At 46.2% G+C, this 21,932-nt stretch overlaps 1 protein-coding gene across 1 annotated transcript in view; it reads left to right on the top strand.

Moving 5' to 3' along the window:
• CASP8AP2 (caspase 8 associated protein 2) overlaps positions 1–21,932 on the top strand; it is a 137,176-nt gene that overhangs the window by 87,716 nt on the left and 27,528 nt on the right. Inside the window, exons 11-12 of the mRNA XM_029596855.1 lie at positions 437–511; positions 4,694–6,212. Coding sequence (XP_029452715.1) covers positions 437–511; positions 4,694–6,212 — 1,594 coding nt within the window. The remainder of the gene's footprint in view (positions 1–436; positions 512–4,693; positions 6,213–21,932) is intronic.

The following is a 21,932-nucleotide window of genomic DNA, read 5'->3' as shown; positions in this document are numbered from 1 at the left end:
CCTCTGTAGGGTAGATATTCAAACGTTAGCTGTTTTTCTAAGTTAGCCGGATAGACGTATTTGGCTAATTTAGACGCGATAATTCGGCCGCATGACTAAGACGCTGAATATACACGTATATATTTTGCGCTTAGCTGCATAAGTTATAACTGGCTAAGTTAGACCAGCTCTGTGGTGGGTCTGACTTAGCCGGTTAACTTATGCAGCTAAGACTAAATATCGCTGGTTAGCCGCATAAGTTATATGGGTAAGTAGCTTCATCCCGATCCCCCACAATTTAAAAGTCTAAAAAGTTAGCTGTATAAGTCTTATGCGGCTAAGTGGCATCGCTGAAGGTTAGAGCATAATCAGCGGCCACTACTTAACCGCGTAAGTTAGATTTACGGCCAAATATTACTGAGCACACTTTGAATGTAGACCTCTCTGTGTTTTACAGCTACAGCAACAATTTGAGAACTGCCAGAGGCAGGTCAGAGAGATGATGAGGAAGTTAAAGGAATTGCAAACTCAGGTATCGTATAGCAAGTTACAGTTTTTTTTCTGTACAAATTGCAGACCAAACTTTATCGAGCTTCCTGTCAATTTGCATTGGGTCGGGCTGCCTTGTGGGAGGCGCAGGTTTGGGCTATGGCAGGGAGAGACGTCTTGGTCACTCCTTGAAATGTGGGGGCCTTCAGTTGAACAGTAATTGGAGGACATCCTTAGGCCATCTGTGCTGCTCTTTCAACCTTAACTAATTAACTAACTATGTAAATGTAAGGGGAGGGAAAACATGAGTTTAATTGTTTTGTGTGGTGCTAGTGTTTTGGATTATTACAAAAAAAAAAAAGATGTTTTCGTGCACTTGGTTTAAAGTTACCGTCTAACTTAGCACAATGGATATAAAAGGAATATCTCTTAATACAGACCAAAGTATTGTTACTTTAACATAAATTTTGAAAAAATAAAGAGAAATGAGCATATAATTATGAAATAGCTATGTTTATAGACCCAACTTTTTTTTTTTTTTGGTTTAACATTTAGCAAATGCTACTATCCAAAAGAATCACAATGATTTACAAAACATAGGTAGGTGCCCACCTAAGTACCAGGGATCATCAAACAATATGGTTTGATATAAAGGCCAAGGCAGAGAAAAGTCACAAAACTTAGACTGGCTTGGTTTTTTTTGTATTTTTGGAAAGCATTCTTTTATCAACATTCTTTTATCAAAATTAACTGTTGTGCCCCAGAGCTCTAATAGATTATGATTGCTTGTCTTGTGACTCAGATGTTGCTTATAGGTGTTTATTCCTTCGGTGTATTTGGAGGCTGAGATGGGATTGCCCAGTTAATGTGTTGGCAGTGTAGTTGGGAGCACTCATAATCTTGTGAGCGCTGAGGCAGGCTGGGCTCCGAAACAGTGTGCAGTATCCAGGAATATTTCATATGAAAGGGTGTTTTGGTTTTATGAAAGAGAGGAATACACTGCCAAAACAGGGAAGAGAATTGTATTTAATAGGTGTATAATAAAAATGGTCTAGTACAAAGACTTGGTAAATGATTGTAGTGAGCTGCCCAACAGTATAACTAAAGCAGCTCAGCAGCACTTTCATGTATGATGCCAACCATTCTCAAATAATGTGAAAGTATGAGTGAAATTGGTTTCCTACTTTTGTTATGTTTTTGTGAATCTGATGATTTTGGGCTTCTTTTTTTTATTTGAATTTGAAATATTTCACAGTATGAAAACTGTATATTATTCCTTTTCTTAATGTACTGGCGGCAGAGAATGATAATTCAGTAATAGGAAACCGCTGTTGAAAAGAAAGTTGGCTCAGTAAGTGACAAAACAAAAACCCCTCTAAGTCAATGTTACAAGGAAATTATAGCAGGCGAGGGGTGTTCTTTGACTTTCATTCAACTTCTCTCTTTCTATTCAGAGGCTGGTCTTTCGTTTGGACATAATTATTATTTTTCAGCATATTAGCTATGTTAGACTATAGAGATTGTGAATATGTATTTGACGTCTCGAAACATATGTTTCATCCGATACAGAACTTGGGGCTACAAAATGAAAACCAAAACCTGAAGAAGAATATTTCAGCACTTATCAAAACGGCAAGAGTAGAAATTAATCGCAAAATGAGGAGATTAATAGACTTAACCAAAGGTACAACAAAGACCAGAATGATCTTTTTGGAGGTTGACAGACTACATTTTTCTGTTGTTCACTTGGGGCTCAGTTCACCCAAGCCAAACTCGGGATTGTAAATTTACCTAGATTTTGGTGTCTATAGCTAAACCTGCAATTCGGTTGCCTGGATTTAAGCACCTACATTATGTCTAGTGTTGGAAATCAGTGCTAAGCTTTCTCCTTTATTTTTTCCCACCCTAACTCTGCCCCCTTAGCCACCCACTTGCTAGGTGCCTAAGTTTTAGGATTATAGCCCTAGTCCGTTTTCAAAGAGACAAAGGTACCTAAAACTTTTGAAAATTGATCCCTGAGTGTTCAATTCCAGATGTTGGTGACCTCCAGGGCACCTTCCCTCTCTTACTTTACATTGCAAAACTGAGGCAAATGCTGTTTACTGTGATACAGTATTGGGCTGGCATCACAGTGATGCAATGGGGTGATCTTCCACTGTGCCGGGCGTGCTGTTTGGAAGATTCAGCGAGCTTTGAAATCCTCTTCAGCTAATGCTTTGACTCTTGGGTCGTCTTGAGAGAGATGGTGCTTTGCGCAGGAGTCGGTACAGTATCTTACCGGTAATGGAAAGGAGTGCTATCTCAAAGGAGGTTTAGGGGGAGGGGAGGGGCCTGAAAAAACAGAGGCCAGGAGTTAGAGGTGAATTAATTATACTAGCTTCAAATATGGAAAGAGTAAAAGATTTATGGGGAATCAGGTGAGGAAAGAGGGCTGTTGGAAAGGCCTACGAAAGTCTATATAAAAACGAATAAATAAATACTTAGGGAAAGCTGGCTGTGGAGAAAAGAAGAAATGGCTGCACAGTGATGGAGAGAGCAGGTGGTAGGTAGGGCTTGAGAATGTTAGGGGAGAAGTTGAATGATGGAAGGGAGAGAGGGAAAGAAGACTGGAGGAAGGTGAGAGAAGAGATAACCAATGAAGGAATTGTGGATCAGGGAGGTGTGGTGGGGAGAAGGTGAGAAAAATGGAGAAGGGTTGCTATGGGGAAAGATTATAAGAAATGATAAATCAAAGATAAAGACAGGTATTTGAAGAAAGAGAATAAATTTACATACTACATACCAGGCAGAAAGGTTAGACACATTTTAAAAAATGTAATCATTCTTTGTCATTTTTTAAATTTTCTACATTTTGACTTGCTGCTACTCAAAATTCTTGCTACAAAATATTCTCTGGCAACCTCAGGAGAACAACTTTGCATTTCTGAAAAGGGTAATAAGGCTTCTAAATGGATAACATGGCAGGTCTAAAAACGCCCATAGAGATTTTTCTTCTTCACAGATATTGATGAATATCTTTGATTCTGTATATTGGTTTCCTACATCCCAACTTTGGGTGAATTGAGCCCATGTGGTACACATGCATTCATTTATGCATTGAGTCTCTCTATAATATGCCCCTTTATTACAATTCTTAGTTATGACAAACAGAAGTCATTCTTGCAGAACAGTTGATGAAATAGTCAAATTCTGCTATAACAAACTCTCTTAATAATGAACTTGTGTGTTGGCTAACAGCCGAGTTTTATTTATTTAAAATTCTTATATACTGCTTTTAGTACCTAATCTATAATTTTTCTTTTTAAAGAGGGGAATTACTCCAAGTTTATTCATTAATGAATAGATCAGAATGTGAATTTAATGACTGTTATACAAGAATGTTTTTGTATAAATTTTGTTTTATAACATACATTTCCAGCTCACATTCATTATAGAAAAAAATGAGAATGTTCTCAAATTTTGTGTTTTGGTATCAAAACATTATCTGCAAAATCTGGCATCTCTTCTGTTGAGAGTTCAGATGAGCATGAAGTATTTAGCAAAACAAAAAAGGCCTTCTAATATTGTATTTATAAGATTTATGAATTGCTTTTTTGTGCTTTTTGAACAGGTTAGACTTTCAAGTCACCATGGAAGCTATACTAGAACTTGTGCTTCAGTATCGTTAAATTCAAGTTGGCCAAATATATCAAATCCTAAAGTTACTAAATCAAGAAATGTTGAGGAGCTGGGAAGAGCATAAACATCAAAGCCCTTCTTCTAAAGAAAGACATTCCAGTACAGGCAAGGACAGGACATCCCACTTGGAAAAGAGCAGCTCTTTATCTAAAGTTCCTAATGAGCTAATTTCCAAAAACTGTATACGCTCACGTTTGCGGACCTCATCCTTAGGAAGCTCTTCTGATGAAACCAGTAAAAAAGGAAGAATGGAAATTAAAGACAATGAGCATTCAAACAAGTTAACTGGCAGATCTAAAAAAGATGTTGCTAAATGCACTAGCACACATGCTAGCAGCCAGTACCGGAGCACAGACCATAAACAGCTTACACAAGTACCAGCTGACAGATCTGGAAAACACGAGCAGTGCCAAGAAAGCAAACATGCAAAATTAAGAAATAGCACGGACACACACAGTACAATCAACAGGAATAATTCCGTCCCAGAGAAGCAAAGCCCTGAGCAGGAGAAACCACAAGCAAGAGAAGAAACTCTAGGCAATGAAAGAGTGGAGAAAATGATAAATCACAAACCATAAAGAAGAAAGAGCTTAATGTGTATGATAAAAACAGAATAACAGAGAGAGAACAGGAAGAACCTAGGAGATCAAGAAGAATGAGTTACACTCATTCAAAGAGTGAGGTGGTTGGGATACCCTATACCTCCAGAAAAAGCTTTATAGGTGACAGTAGACATGGCATTGAGGCTGCCTCTTGGAGAGGCAGTGAATTTAACTGCCGACAGGAAAGAAGACCAGCAGAGCATAGTTCAAGAGATGAGAAGCCCAGTTTCCTCCACAGTAGAGAGAATAAATATCCAGACTCCAAAAAGGTTTTCAGCAATTATGAAAGGATAAACAAACATTCAAAACCAGACAGGCACAGAAGTGAAGACAAAAGGATAGGTGACAAAGGAAACCATGAAGAAACTAGACGTCACAGAACTGAAGAAAAAGTTACTAAGCATTGTACTTTGAAACCTGAGGAGGTGACCAGGAGACATCTAGAACAAGAGAAAAATAAGACTAGCAAGACATCCAAAGCAGACGGGGAATCCAACCTTTCAGAGAGCCCCAACAGGCAGCCACCTAAAAATGAGTGCAGGCAATCTGAAGCAAAAAACGGTAAAGACAAACTAAGCTTTATGAAAAAACTTGATCTGACCATCTCCCCTGCTAAAAAAAATCCTCTTTCAGAGAATGTGCAAACCAGTGAAGAATTAGGTACTGAGAGCTCAAAGCAGACTCAGATATTACCACTCGCCCACAATGGCAAACAAGTTGAGGCCACATTGGAGGCTCCAAATAGTCAGCAACCAGTAGCCTCTGGATCAGACGCACCAAGAGCTAAGATCATAGAGGAAACTACAACTGACAGTTTAGAAGAACCCTTAGTGCACACAATACAATCTGAATCAGCCTGTACTAATATGGAATCTTTACCTGTGTTGGAAACCGTGCAAGACAAGATTGCTGCTGAGTTCTGCCCGACTTTTGACTTGTGCCACGCAGAAGTGAATGCAAATCGGGGAACTGTTTTGGATGATGATTTGGAGTCTATAACCTCTGATGAACTTGAGACCCACAGTATTGCAGATGAGAACCAGGAAAAAAAATCAGACTTGTTAATAGGTATGGACAACAGCAATGGCTGCATTAACAAGAGAATGGATCCATCACCTAAGCAAAGCAGTGTTTTAACAGTGCCTGAGGAAGACTACATTAAATTATCCCAGGTACCTGTTCAGGATGCTACAGTTAAAAACATTTTCTCTGTGAATCCAGAATCAACAGAATGTAACATAAATGTATCGCCATCCAGCAGTAATGTAATAGACTTGAAAACCAAAGAGACTGAAGTTAAACCAGATGTCCATGATGAGAATTCTATAATAAGCGTTGATCTCAATTCTATGAGAGACATTCCAGCAATCATCAGTCCATTAGCAAGTCCTTTGCGGCCCTTGGTAAAACTGTACAGGGTAGATTGCCTATTAAAAGCTTCTGCAGAGCAGAGCTTAAATAAAGGTATGAACATTTTAATAGACTTGAGCATTTTAAAGATGAATAAGCTTTATTATGGAGCAAGTAGAGAATTAATGATAAATCATCTAGGACAATAGTTTCCAACTACTTTTTAAAGAAATAAACAAAATATAAGCTGCTTTTTTTTTTTTTTTTTGCACAGTTAACTGTTGCATTGTAAGACTGTATTATGTTTCATGATTGAGTGACCAAAGTGGTGCTTTATTCTAGAGTCTTGTGGGATCCACTCTTAGGTGAAACCCACATTCAGAGAGTCCACAGTCTAAGATGCAAGCTGGACTTGAACTTGCATTCAAACTAATTTGGCTAAAAACATGTCCCTAAGAGTTTCTGAAGACAGCATTTACAAACTCAGACCTAGATTCAACATTTTTCTATAAATTTTAAAAGAATAGGGCCCGTGATTAAAAAGGGAAAAAAAAAAGGGGGGGGAGCAGTATTTTCACATCACAACCTGAAAAGTGCCCAGACAGGCTTTTATCACATTTTGGGCTGCTGCTGTGGAGAGAGCGAGAGAGAGCCTGTTTATAAGGCTCTCGTATAAGTAAACTATTTATAGCACTGTAAGAGGGGCAACTAGAACCTTAGGGTGAGGTTTTGGTGGTGGCCTAGGTTTTGAGGGACAGTTTTACATGCACAGTAGACATCAGTGAAGTCCATTACTTGCTATATTAAGTTGACTTAGAAAATAGCCACTGCTATTACTAGCAACAGTAACATGGAATAGGCTTAGTTTTGGGTACTTGCCAGGTTCTTATGGCCTGGATTGGCCACTGTTGGAAACAGAATGTTGGGCTTGATGGACCCTTGGTCTGACTCAGTATGGCATGGTCTTATGTTTATGTGACTTGGACTGATGACAGGTACACAAAGTTCCCTGTACATACCCGGATCAATCCATACAGCGAGTTGTCCCCTGTCCAGCAGATGGAAACACAGAAAAAAAAAAAACAAAGGCATACCATATATGGACATAGCTCACCCTGCGCCCCTCTGTATTTCTCTGGTTTCAGCAGATGCAGTCAGATGAACCTGCGGTTCCTCTCCTCAGAGATATTTCAGTGTATTCTTCTCCTACATTGGGTCAAGCAAGTATTAAAATATTAAAAAAAAAAAAAAAAAAAGGTTGAAACAGAGTGTTTAAATTTACAGGAGACGGGTCTGTCTCCTAGCTCTTAAGGAGTCCTAGGTGGGATTTCCCCTTAATTATTCAGCCTAGGACTCCAATTCCCGGTAGCCATAACAATTTCCCTGCACAGGGGTGATACTGGTGGTCCAGTCATTCCCCCTTATTGTTTTGGTCTCCCCTGAGATGTTCTTACCTCAGGTCCCCTTGCAGAGACGTTGCCATTCCTCTGTTGTAGTGAAAGTTCAACAAAGTTTAAAAAAACTAAAAAAACAAAGGGGATTAAAGGAGACTGTATTTCTGCTTGTTTTAACCTGAAGCAGAGTGAAAAAGTGTATTTATGCGGCTGTTACGCCGACTGGCAGGGGTTTAAGCACCTCACAGCTGTTTTTTCTGGCTCCTGTGCTTCACTGTTTTTTTTTTCAGCTCAGCTGATTTCTTGCCGCCCGATGCTGAGGTCACCTCTCTGCCTCGCCTGCAGGGAGCCTGCTTCGTGGCTCTCCTGTGAAGGGCTCTGCTCTGTCTGCTTACCCGGAGGGGAAGGACCCTCCAGGACTGCTTCTAAGTTGATGACCCGGGGTGCGTTTGGTGTCCGCAGTCACCAAACGCACTACCATCCCAGTGGTAGGGTCAATGGCTTTAAAAGATCTTCATGACCGCAAGTTGGAGCTATACCTCAAGCGAATCTTCAAGGTACTGTCCTTAGGGTTCCGCGTGACGGTGTGTAGCAGTCTCAAACAGCGGGCGAGCCTTAGGTGGGTCAACAATTACTCAGCACCCAGAATCTCCCGGCTGCAGAGGCTGAACAAGCAGAGCGGCTCGAAGGGGTGATTGCGTATGGCGCTGATGCCCTTTATAATCTCCTTCGGGTGCAGGCAAGAGCCATGGTCTCCCCGATCTCTGCTAGGCGACTCCTCTGGCTACGTAACTGGCGGCGGATTCCTCTTCCAAGTCACAGTTGGGCTCTCTTCCCTTTAAGGGTAAGTTGCTTTTTGGGGAGGACCTGGAACAGCTTATTAAATCCTTGGGAGACGACAAGGTTCATAAGCTGCCTGAGGACCGCCCTAAACAGTCCAAGTCCTTTTTCCCTTCGCGCTCTCGTTTCAGAGGTCAGCACAGGTACAACAAGCCACGTGGGTCTTTTCAGCAGAATACCACCTCCAGATCTCAGGCATGGTCTCATTCGTTTCGGGGACGTCGCCCGTTCCGAGATGGAAACCCCCAAGGATCCGGCACAAGTCCCCACAATGAAATGCGGAAGGCCCATTCCTCCGTTCCCATCTTAGGTGAATGTCTGTCCCTTTTTCTCAGGGAATGGGTCAAAATTACTACGGATCAATGGGTCCTGGATGTGATAGGAAATGATTATACTTTAGAATTTGCTCGAGACCTTCTGGACCTCCATCTGATATCTCCTTGCGGCACTCGGAAAAGGCCTGCAGTGTGTTGAATTGTCGACAGACTCCTGGAGCTAGGAGCCATAATTCCTGTTCCTCCAAACGAGCAAGGATCCGGCCAGTATTCCATTTACTTCGTCATGTCCAAGAAGGACGGCTCTTTCCAACCGATCCTGGACCTCAAGTGGGTCAATCGGGCTCTCAAGGTTCCCCATTTTCGAATGGAAACCCTGCGGGGTTTCTGGCTTCTCTCGACCTCACGGAGGCTTACCTGCACATCCCTATTCGTAAGGAGCACCAAAGTTTCCTTCTCTTCGAAATTCTGGGCTGGCACCTGCAGTTTCAGGCTCTCCCGTTAGGATTGGCCACCGCTCCTCGCACGTTCACCAAAGTGATGGTGGTAGTAGTAGCAGCTTTTCTTCGGCAAGAAGGAGTCCTAGTCCATCTCTACCTGGATGACTGTGTGACGGCAGTGAGCAGAGCCGTGTCGTATCGCTGCTTACCTCCCTCGGCTGGATAGTCAACTACTCCAAGAGCAACCTCAAACCCTCTCAAGTTCTGGAATTTCTGGGAGCTCACTTCGACACCCGCAAATCCAAGGACTCCCTACCCAAAGCCAGGGCGCTCAAGCTCATGAATCAGGTACAGCTTCTCGTATCTCTCTCGCAGCCCACGGCCTAGGATTACCTTCAAGTACTGGGCTCCATGGCCTCCACCATAGATTTGGTTCCCTGGGCGTTTGTGCATATGCGACCCTTGCAGAAAGCTTTGCTTGCCCATTGGAAGCCGGTTTCGGAGGATTTTCGGGCAATTCTGCCATTTCCCGAATCTACTGTCAGCATACGACAGTAGATTCGGGACCACCTCTCAAAGGGAATGCCACTGGAGTCTCCGCAGTGGATGATTGTGATGACGGATGCCAGCCTCTCTGGCTGGGGGGGCACGCGGTGTGTCAGTCTCTATCGACTCAGGGCCGGTGGTCTACAGTCCAGTCCAATTGGCACATCAACCATCTGGAGGCCCTGGTGGTCCGTCTGGCTCTCAGGTTCCTTCCCTTGCTTCACCATAAGGCGGTGAGAGTCCTCTCAGACAATGCAACAATGGTGGCTTATATCAGTCTCCAGGGGGGCACCAGGAGACGCCTGGTGGCCCTGGAGGCCAGCAAGCTGTTCGATTGGGCGGAACGCCTGGCGGCCTCACACATTGTGGGGAAGGAGAATGTTCAGGCCAACTTCCTCGGAAGAGGCGATGGACCTAGTCGTACACAAGTGGAGGATTCCCCACCTGGACTTGATGGCCACCTTGAGAAACGCAAAAGCTCCCAGGTTCTTAAGTCACAGAAGGGAACACAGCTCTGAGGGCATGGATGCTCTGGTTCTGCCCTGGCCCAGCAATGTCCTCCTCTATGTATTTCCCCCATGGCCTCTGGTGGGAAAAGTACTCCGAAGGATAGAGATTCACAACAGGCATGTAATTCTCATTGTGCCAGAGTGGCCCCACAGACCGTGGTTCGCAGACCTCGTGAATCTCACGTCGGACGTCTCTCTTAGACTCTATCACCTCCACAATCTTCTCAGACAAGGTCTGTATTTTCGAGCAGGCGGATCGCTTTTGTCTAACGGCCTGGCTTTTGAACGGAGGAATCTAAGAAAGAAGGGGTTAATAAACATGTGGATAAAGGTGAACCGGTAGATGTAATTTTGGATTTTCAGAAGGCGTTTGACAAAGTCCCTCATGAGAGGCTTCTAAGAAACTAAAAAGTCATGGGGTAGGAGGTGTGTCCTTTTGTGGATTACAAACTGGTTAAAAGACAGGAAAAAGAGAGTAGGATTAAATGGTCAATTTTCTCAGTGGAAAAAGATAAACAGTGGAGTGCCTCAGGGATCTGTACTTGGACTGGTGCTTTTTAATATATATATATAAATGATCGGGAAAGGAATACGATGAGTGAGGTTATCAAATTTGTGGATGATACAGAATTATTCAGAGTAGTTAAAATACAAGCGGATTGTGATACATTACAGGAGGACCTTGCAAGATTGGAAGATTGGGCATCCAAATGGCAGATGAAATTTAAAGTAGACAAGTGCAAGGTGTTGCATATAGGGAAAAATAACCCTTGCTGTAGTTACACGATGTTAGGTTCCATATTAGGAACTTCCACCCAGGAAAAAGATCTAGACATCATATTGGATAATACTTTAAAATCGTCGGCTCAGTGTGCTGCAGCAGTCAAAAAAGCAAACAGAATGTTAGGAATTATTAGGAAGGGAATGGTTAATAAAACAGAAAATGTCATAATGCCTCTATATCGCTCCATGGTGAGACCGCACCTTGAATACTGTGTACAATTCTGGTCACCACATCTCAAAAAAGATATAGTTGCGATGGAGAAGGTATAGAGAAGGGCAACCAAAATTATAAAGGGGATGGAACAGCTCCCCTATGAGGAAAGGCTGAAGAGGTTAGGGCTGTTCAGCTTGGAGAAGAGGCGGCTGAGGGGGGATATGATACAGGTCTTTAAGATCATGAGAGGTCTTGAACGAGTAGATGTGAATCGGTTATTTACACTTTCAAATAATAGAAGGACTAGGGAACATTCCATAAAGTTAGCAAGTAGCATATTTAAGACTAATCGAAGAAAATTCTTTTTCACTCAATGCACAATTAAACTCTGGAAATTGTTGCCAGAGGATGTGGTTAGTGCAGTTAATGTACCTGGGTTCAAAAAAGGTTTGAATAAGTTATTGGAGAAGTCCATTAACGGCTATTAATCAAGTTTACTTAGGGAATAGCCACTGCTATTAATTGCATCAGAAGCATGGGATCTTCTTAGTGTTTGGGTAATTGCCAGGTTCCCTGTGCATACCAGGATCAGTCCAGACGGTGGGTTATGTCCCCCGTCCAGCAGATGGAGTCAGAACAGAGCTCGAGAGTGGCACCTCATATGCTAGCGCACCCTCTGCTGGAGCTCAGTATCTTTCTGACTCCAGCAGATGTGAGATGGGGAAATCAGTGCTTCCCCAGAGTGACAGGTTTTCGAATTTCTTTTTGCTCTTCTTTGAGTTCTTCCTGTCATTTTCTTCTTTTAACAAGTTTGGATCAAGTTAGTTTAAAAAAAAAAAAAAAAAGTTTTTAAGACAAATTCTGTCACGTTGATTTTTGAGGAGGCGTGCCTTTCGAGTTCTATTCTGCCTCCTCCTGCTGTTCTCTACTTACGTTTTGGGTAAGTGTGATTTTTTGTGCTTTTGCCTTTCAGCTGTGTCAGCCGGTGGAGCCGGCTCCTGCGCTCGTTCACTGACAGTCCCGCGGCCCGGCATCTTTCTCGGGCCTGGGCGCGCCGGCAGGGGTTTTTCCCGCCGGTGCCTGAGGACTTGTTGGGCGGGTTGTGCAGGCCACTTCGGCCCCCCCGCGGTGCGATCCTTTTCGGCCCCCCCCCCGAGGCGTCTTTTCTCGCGGCGTTTCGATGCCGCTTTCTCTCGTTGCGAGACCTGCGGCGAGCAGGGGTCTCGTTTCTCGAGGGAGGGGGTTTGCCCGCGCTGCCTTCCCGAGGAGGAAGGCGCCGCGCACGGCTCGGGTTCGCTCCCGACGCCCCCTCCCCGCAGCCCGGGAAGCGTGGGCCGGCCATTTCCTCGCCGAGGGCGGGAATGGCGGCCATTTTGGAGGGGGATCTTGGCGCGGCAAACGCCAGGAGGGAGGATGCAGCTCGGGGCGTCCCTCGCCTGCAGCGTAGCCCGAGGAGGGTTTGCCGAATCGTCTACCTCAGGAGCCTCTACTTCTGGCGCGCTCCCGGTCTGCCTTTTTCTCCCCGGATTTTATTTTAAAAATGCATAGCATATTTACAGGGCCTGCAGATCCGGGGGGTGCTACAGCAGGACCTCCTCCTCCCAAGATCCCTAAGCTAGCATTACCCCCCCGGGTCTCTGATTCCGGCTGGGGCAGTCCCAGGGACCTCTGCTTGCCATCCCCGCCTCGAGCTGTGGGAGCGGCTTCCACGACGGGATTGACCCCTCGGACCCTCCGGATCCGGCGCACGCGATGGACAGCGGAAGGCGACGACCCGCGCGCCCTACGAATCTTCCACAAGGAAGAGCTGCAGGATCTGCTCCAACAGACTCTGCAAGAGCTGGATTTGGATCCGCCGCCGGATCCTCCGGCACCAGTGGCTCCGGCGGTTGCGACGTGCTCCAAAAAAGGGGATCCAGTCCTGGCCGCCCTCAGGCCTCGGGCGAAGGCTTTTCCGGTACATGAGTCTTTTCTGCAGCTACTTACGGGGGAATGGGACGCCCCGAGGCGTTTGAGGGTCACCCGTGCCATGGAAAAATTGTATCCGTTGCCGGAGGATTTCTTAGATCTCGTCCGGGTTCCTAAGGTGGACTCGGCGGTCTCAGCGGTGCAGTGACGGAGGACGACGATCCCGGTCACTGGCGGTACGGCCCTACGGGACACGCAGGACCGCAAGCTGGAAACGTTCCTCAAAAGAGTGTTTGAAGTCTCGGCCTTAGGCATGCGTGCCGTCATGTGTACTTCGTTGACTCAGAGGGCTAGTCTGCTCTGGGTTCAGCAGCTCCTGACGTCCCAGCAGTTGCCTCCGGATGAGGCCGCTCAGGCCGACAGCCTAGAATCTGCCATTGCATACGGGGCGGATGCTCTGTATGACCTCTTCCGTGTGCTGGCCCGGTCCATGGTCTCGGTGGTGGCAGCTCGTAGGCTCCTATGGCTTCGGAATTGGTGCGGACGCCTCTTCTAAGTCGAGTTTAGGATCTCCTTTTCGGGGGAAGTTTCTCTTTGGCAATGATCTGGATGAAATCATCAAATCGCTGGGAGAAAACTCGGTGCATCGTCTACCCGAAGATAGACAGCGACCCTACCGGCGTTTGCCTCCACCAGAACCAGAGCTAGGGCACAGCGACGTTACAGGTCGTACCGACAGCCGGGCCCTCGCGCAGCCCCCAGCAGACCACACCTTGGTCGCGTTCCTTTCGCGGGCGGAGGCCCGCGAGAGAGGGCTCGGGGCAGGGGAATCCCCCCGCCAAATCCACCCAATGATGCCAGAGCGGCCCACTCCTCCAGTCCGCCCATCGGGGGCCGACTCACGGAATTCTTCGAGGAGTGGGCGAATATTACCTCAGACCAGTGGGTCCTGGACACCATCCAGCACGGTTACGCCTTGGAGTTTGCCGTCCGCCACGGGACAAGTTTTTTCTCCCCATGCGGCTCCGAGCTCAAGAGAATGGCGGTTCAACAGACTCTAGACCGACTTCAGGCTATAGAGGCTATTGTGCCCGTCCCCTTCGCCGAGGTGGGCTCGGGGCATTATTCCATCTACTTCGTAGTTCCCAAGAAGGACGGATCGTTCCGGCCCATACTGGATTTAAAGGAGGTCAACCGGTCACTGCGGGTCAGCCGTTTTCGCATGGAGACACTGCGGTCGGTAATTGCCGCAGTGCACCGGGGGGAGTTCCTGGCTTCCTTGGATCTGACGGAGGCGTATCTCCACATTCCCATACGTCCGGACCACAGGCGTTACCTTCGCTTCAAGATTCTCGGACAGCATTTTCAGTTTCGGGCCCTACCCTTCGGACTTGCGACAGCTCCTCGGACCTTCACCAAGATCATGGTGGTGTGGTGGTGGCGGCCCTTCGAAAGGAGGGATCTTAGTGCATCCCTACCTGGACGACTGGCTGGTACGGGCAAAGTCCTTCTCATGGTCAGGCCTCGGTTGCCAGGGTCTTAGAGGTCCTTCGCTCCCTGGGCTGGGTCGTGAACCTCCACAAGAGTTCCCTCGTTCCGTCTCAACGCTTGGATTTCCTGGGCGTGACCTTCGACCCTCACAGGGCATGGTGTTTGTTTCTGCGTTCAGACAAGGCCCTCTCCTTAAGGGAGCACATACGTCATTTCGCGGCCTTGTCGGAGCCCACCGCTTGGAATTATCTGCAGCTCCTGGAGTGATGGCTTCCACGATCGACATGGTGCCCTGGGCATTTGCACACACCTGCGTCCCTGCAGGCGTCCCTGCTTTCTCGTTGGAAACCGGTCTCACAGGAGTATCAAGTGATTCTGCCTCTTCCTCAGGCGGCTCGGGACAGCCTAAAGTGGTGGTTGGTTCTCCGGCTTCACGGCTCGCGGCGTTTCGCTCGAAGTCCCCACTTGGGTGTTGGTGACCACAGATGCAGTCTCGTGGGTTGGGGCGCCGTCTGCGACCGCAGCGCAACACAGGGGACTGTGGGCCCCGGAGGAGACTCGGTGGCCGATCAATCGACTGGAGACCAGGGCAAGTACGTCTAGCGCTCCAGCGGTTTTCTCCTCTGGTTCGGAACAGGGAGGTGCGGTATTCTTTCCGACAACCGCGACCACCGTGGCTTACATCAATCGTCAGGGGCGGAACGAGGAGCGAGCACGTCTCCGCCGAAACCACGCTCCTGATGGCATGGGCGGAACTCCATCTCGCCCGGCTCGCGGCCTCTCACATAGCCGGGGTGGACAACATCCAAGTGGATTACCTCAGTCGGCAGCGGCTGGACCCCGGCGAGTTGGTCTCTCTCCGACGATGCGATGGAACTCCTAGTTCACCGCTGGGGGGGACGCCACGGCTGGATTGATGGCGACGGCTTCCAACGCCAAGGCCCCGCGCTTCTTCAGTCGCATAAGGGAGCGCGTGTGCGGAAGGAGTAGATGCTTTAGTACTTCGTGGCCAGCGGACCAGTTGCTCTATGGTCTTTCCACCCTGGCCCCTAGTGGGCAAGGTCATTCGCAGGATAGAGAACCACATGGGCCTCGTGATTCTCGTGGCTCCGGAATGGGCCGACGTCCCTGGTTCGCGGACCTGCTACTCCTGGCGGTGGACGGACCGATTCGTTCGGGTCACCTTCCCCGGCTCCTGCACCAGGGTCCGGTATTTTCGACCAGGCAGAAACTCTTTTGTCTTGCGGGCCATGGCTTTTGAGCGGCGCCGCCTCCGCCGCAGAGGCTATTCCGGAGGCGGTGATCTCGACGATGCTTAAGGCCCGCAAGCCTTCCACTTCCGTTGCCTATGTTCGAGTGTGGAAAGTCTTCGAGTCCTGGTGTGCCAGTCATGAGGCCCGGCCCACGGAGGCGACGGTTTCGCTAATCCTTCAGTTCTTACAAGATGGACTAGATAAAGGCCTCGCATATAATTCTCTCAGAGTACAAGTGGCGGCCTTGAATGTCTTGGTACGGACCACGACCTCGCTTCTTCTACATCCGGACATCGCCCGATTTCTGAAGGGGGTTCAGCATTCCCGGCCTCCGGTCAGGGATCCCTGCCCTTCGTGGAATCTTAATCTAGTACTCCGGCCCTGGCGGGTGCCCCATTCGAACCTCTCCAAGGGTCTACCCTTAAAGATCTCACCATGAAGACAGTCTTCCTCCTAGCGATATGCTCCGCCCGGCGTATCTCGGAGCTGCAAGCGCTATCCTGCAGGGAGCCCTACCTGCGTATTTCGGATGCCGGGATCTCGCTTCGTACAGTGCCATCCTTCCTGCCGAAGGTGGTTTCTCCTTTTCATTTGAACCAGACGGTTGAGCTCTCGGCATTCTCTCCAGAGGATTCTCGGGCTCTTCGACATTTGGACGTGAAGCGAGTGCTCCTCCACTACTTAGAGGTTACCAATGACTTCCGGGTCTCCGATCATCTGTTTGTCCTCTGGTCGGGACCTAAGAAGGGTTCCGCCGCGTCAAAGACGACCATTGCCCGCTGGATCAAGGATGCCATCCTCGGCGGCCTACATTGGTTCTGGTCGGGACCCACCCAGGGGCATTCAAGCCCACTCTACTCACTCGCAAGCAACATCCTGGGCTGAGTCTCGTTCCGTCTCTCCACAGGAGATCTGCCGGGCGGCGACATGGAAGTCGCTGCATACGTTCGCCAGGCATTATCGGTTGCACTGGCACCTTCGGGGACCTGGTCACTTTGGCGATCAGGTTCTCCGAGCAGGGCTTTCAGGGGCCCACCCGGTTAGGGACGCTTTGGTACATCCCACCGTCTGGACTGATCCTGGTACGTACAGGGAAAAGAAAATTATTCCTTACCTGCTAATTTTCGTTCCTGTAGTAACATGGATCAGTCCAGACACCCACCACTCTGGGATTGCAAGCTCCTGCTCGGGTTTTTTGACTGTATGACTGTCTTGTTTGCTGTTTTTCCTCATCTACTTTTCGTTCGGGGTTACAGCTCCTCACAAGTTGACTGTTACGACCTGGGTTGCAGGTCGTCCCTGTTATTGTTCTTGATGTTTCACTTATGTCAGGTTTTCTTGATCCAACTTGTTTTTTACCTTGCTATTTTCAGCTTTGTTATTCATGATACTGAGCTCCAGCAGAGGGTGCGCTAGCATATGAGGTGCCACTCTCGAGCTCTGTTCTGACTCCATCTGCTGGACGGGGGACATAACCCACCGTCTGGACTGATCCATGGTACTACAGGAACGAAAATTAGCAGGAAAGGAATAATTTTCTTTTCTTGTGGCCTGGTTTGGCCTCTTTTGAAAACAGGATGCTGGGCTTGATGGACCCTTGGTCTGACCCAGCATGGCAATTTCTTATGTTCTTAGAGGCTACAAGGTGGAAGTTATCTCCACGCTGTTGCGGGCTCGTAAAACCTCTACTTCGCTAGTGTATGTTCAGGTTTGGAGAGTGATAACGTGTGCGGAACTTGGAGTTTCGATGCACAAGGCCTCGGTCGCTCTAGTTCTCTCCTTTCTCCAGAATGCTCTCTCCAAGGGCTTGTCTTTCAACTCCTTACGTGTTCAAGTCTATGCTTTTGGGGAAATTAGACAGTTATGCAGTGGCTGCCCACCTGGATGTGGTGCGTTTTTCTTAAGGGACTATGTATTTGAATCCGCCTGTCCGGCATACATGCCCATCTTGGAGTCTTAACCTGGTCCTTCGAGTTCTCTGCGCGGCGCCTTTTGAACCTCTGCGTCAGTCCACGCTCAAAGACCTCACGCTTAAGACAGTGTTCCCGGTGGCTATTTGTTCAGCCCGGAGGGTATCTGAACTGCAAGCTTATTCTGTAGAGAACCCTTCTTGGGGTTCTCGGATTTGGGGGTCTCTTTAAAGACTGTTCCCTCTTTCCTGCCAAAGGTAGTCTCCTCCTTTCATGTCAGTCAGTGGAGCTCCCTGTCTTTCTCAGAAGGATATTGCTAGCTCAGCTAGTGGTGATTTACGCCGTTTGGATGTTAAACGAGTTCTCTTGCACTACTTACAGGTCACTAATGATTTCAGAGTTTCCGATCATCTTTGTTTTATGGAGCGGCCCTCATATGAGGGCAGAAGGCCTCTAAAGCTACTATAGCTCGCTGGCTAAAGGAAGCTGTTGTGTATCTCTGCCGGGGCCGGCCGGTTCCGGAGGGTCTAAAGGCCCATTCGTTGCGCTCGCAAGCTACTTTTTGGGCGGAGAGCCAGCTGGTTTCCCCGCAAGTAATTTGCAGAGCGGCCACTTGGAAATCCTTACATACGTTTGCTCGGCATTATCGCCTCAACGTTCAGGCACCTATTTTTGGTTCTTTCGGCAGACAGGTACTCCGAGCAGGACTGTCTCGGTCCCACCCTAACTAGGGAAGCTTTGGTACATCCCGCTGTCTGGACTGATCCGGTACATACGGGGAAAGGATAATTGGTTCTTACCTGATAATTTTCGTTCCTGTGGTACCACGGATCAGTCCACACTCCCTCCCAGTCTACGTTTTCAGTCCGCTCGTAGTCTTTTTTTTTTTTTTTTTCCTTTTGCAGCGCTGGTAAATGCCTTTTTTATCCTACAGGAGTATTAAATAAAGGATCCATAAGGCACCGGATGTTACTTTCACAATTGTTAAGAGCTATGTATAACACTGTTCCAAATTGGCATTATATTATTACTGTTGAATTGTTACTTGCTTGACCTTATTCAACTTATTTGTCTGCTTTGTTAATATTTATACTGAAGAGCGCAGGGTGAGCTATGCCCATATTTGGTATGCCTTTCTGTTATTTTTTTCTCTGGTTCCATCTGCTGGACATGGGACACAACCCGCTGTCTGGACTGATCCATGGTACTACAGGAATGAAAATTAGCCAGTAAGAACCGATTTTCCTATGAGATTTGTACATTGTACTCTCGACCTAGCTTGATAGCAGCTAGGTAGGGTGTGCATCAAGCTAGGTCGAGAATACATTGTATAAATCTCATCTTTGTGTACCTTTCAACACTCCAAATCACATCAAATCTTCACTGATGTCTACTGTGCTGTTCGTACCTCTGACTGTGTCACCACCAAAACCTCACCCTTAGTTACCAGTTGCCCCTCTTGCAGTGGTATAAAAAGTTGACTAATATGTGTGCCTCCCCAGAGACACGCTCTTTCTCCTCCCTCTCCTCTCTCTCCCTAAAAAAAGGTGTAGTTATTTCTGGCATTAAATTGTGTGATAGCATGTTACGTTATCACACGTAACATTAAATACTCCTTATTTTCATAAACTCTGCCCAAACTCCTCCCTGTTGACTGTATTTTTAGAATTTGCATACGCATCTCGCAGTGCGTTATCGCGTTAGGCCCGCAATAAGGCCCTAACACGATTTGATAAATGACCCTGTCGGTTTATCATTGAGGTCGTTAGAATAATTTTATATGGACAGGTAGGATCCACAGAATAACCAAAGAGAGGAGCAGTGCTGGATCAAACCACGCATGCCATACCAAAGAAAAAGGAAAACAAAAGTCTAATTCCTGAGCAACAACCAATATAATTAAATGCTAGCAAAGAAATACTTCAGAAAAAATTAGGCGCTCTAGTGCTTAAAATTTCTTTTGATAAGTCAAAGTTGTTTTGATATTAGAAGTATGAGTCTTGTGATCGTTGCTTTCATCTGTGATAAGTATTATAGACCTAATTGGCTCTCAACAGATTAACAACTCATAACCACTAATAACTTAACTAATGAACATCTCCACAAAGTATGAAGGACTTCGGTTTTCAAGTTTCCCAACCAATCCCCAAGGCACTCATGTATAGGTTATTGGTGAGGCCTCACCTGGAATACTATGTTCAGTTCTGGAGGCCATATCTCAAAAAAGATAGTGATAGATTAGAAGCATACTAGAGAAAGAGAAACAAAATGTAGAAGGGTCTACACCAAAAACAATATGAGATGACATTGAAGGATCCAAATATGTATACCCTTGAGCAGGGGTGGCCAGCTCCAGTCCTCAAGACCCAAAAATAGGCCAAGTTTTCAGGATATCCACAATGAATTTACATGAGATAGATTTGAATGCACTGCCTCCATTGTATGCAAATCTATCTCATGTATATTTATTGTGGATTTACAGAAAACTTGGCCTGTTTGAGGCCCTTGAGAACTGGAGTTGGCCATCCTGCCCTAAAGGAGTGTAGAGACAAGAGAAATAGGATATAGACTTTGAAATACCAAAAAGAGATTAATGCACAGAAATCCTTTTTCTAGTGGGAAAAAAAGCTTTAGAACTTGGGGATCATGTTACATGCTCTGAGGGGTTAGACTCAGGACCAACGTTGTGAGATTTGTTTGTTACCGGTGGTAGATGCCTGGAATGTCCTGGAAGAGGTGGTGAAGACAAGAATGGTAACAGAATTCAAAAGGAAGTGGGTTAAACAGAGGTTCCCTAGTGGCTTGAAGATGAAAATGAAGAGCTGGGGTAACCTATGAAAGTTTTAGGTATAGCATTTCTGCATGAGGATAATCCGCATGGAGTGGCAGTTACAAACCAAACATCTGATGACGTGGACTCGGTCCTCAAAAACTCGTGCTTTAATAAATCGGTTAGTCTATAAGGTGCCACTCTACTCCTGTCATTTTTACTATACCAGACTAACATGCCTATCCTTCTGGAAACTAGCCAATGGTTCATTCAAGGGATCCATCTGGGCTTATCTTACAGTTAGTGTGTTTTATCTACCTGTTTGTTTTCATTACTTAAAGTTTATCAAATTCACTCAATATTGCAGTAGGAAAGGAGCAGACCACTCGTGTGCTTCTGCAGCTGTGCATCTCAAGAAGGAGTGAATAGATAGTATTTTGTCAACAAGCAAGGCTGAATTAGCTGACATATAGGCAGCAACATCCTACAGTGCTAAACGGACCCATCTCTAAGAACTCAGTAAAAGTTTACTGAGAATGTGCAATGGTTTCCCCACATGCACTGCCTCGTGAACCCTTCAGTCTGAAATTGTCCAAGCTTCTGCACTGTGGTGTGATCCTGTTTTGATATTTTTTCCCATACTTTGCTGCCTCAGCAGCCTCTTGAAAGCAAATTTAAATGCTCACAAAAATACAAAAGTTTTCGAGTTACTGAGTTGCACTTTCATGATAGAATAAAGGCCCAAGAAGAAGCCAGTCAGCAGCAGCTTAAGATTTTTGCATCTGAAGGTACCAAATGTCAATCATCAATACCCATGAAATCTATTATTTATTTATTTTTATTTATTTAAGGTTTTTATATACCGGCATTCATGATAAAATCACATCATGCTGGTTTACATTAAAACAGTGGTGCATAGAAAGAAAAAACAAACTAACTGTAGTGCGGAAGAAAGCAGTTACAAAAAAACAGGGATGCTTAAACTGGGAGAGGAAGGAAAAAGAAAAGGTTAATAGCATTTTAAATATTTACAACGAACAGTTAAATGAGTTGGCTGTGTTATAGAACTTGAAGTTGAAGGACATTACAAGACCATGATATCAAAAGCAGCAATAAATATGCTCAACTAACAGCCCATCACGAGCTTCGGCCGCCAGATCTAAAATCCAGATTTACGCATATAAATGTTGGCCCTGCCCTGAAACACTCCTGATATTCCCTGACTCCATTCCTTTTTCTTGGGTGTTTGGTTGCTCACGCACTCGCATATACGCACATAATTGGACCATTTTAAAATAGGCACTCACTCTCAACCAAGATACTCGCGTATATGGGCCTTTTAATACGAGCAACTCTTTTCAAATTCACCCCTTAGTTTTATATCTGATCTTAAGTGGCAATCTATCTTATGGATTCCCTCATGATTTAAATTAGTTATTCACTAAAAAATGCATAAATGCCCATTGTTTGTCCTTCCAACATTTTTCTCTTGCCTCTATGATCATAAAGGAGACGCACTAGATTGCAACTCTTTGTTTGTTCAGCATAGAAGCTTGATGGC

The sequence above is a fragment of the Rhinatrema bivittatum genome, chromosome 3 (genome assembly GCF_901001135.1).
Source record: "Rhinatrema bivittatum chromosome 3, aRhiBiv1.1, whole genome shotgun sequence".
NCBI lineage: Eukaryota > Metazoa > Chordata > Amphibia > Gymnophiona > Rhinatrematidae > Rhinatrema > Rhinatrema bivittatum.
This window is presented reverse-complemented; position numbering and strand designations above follow the sequence as displayed.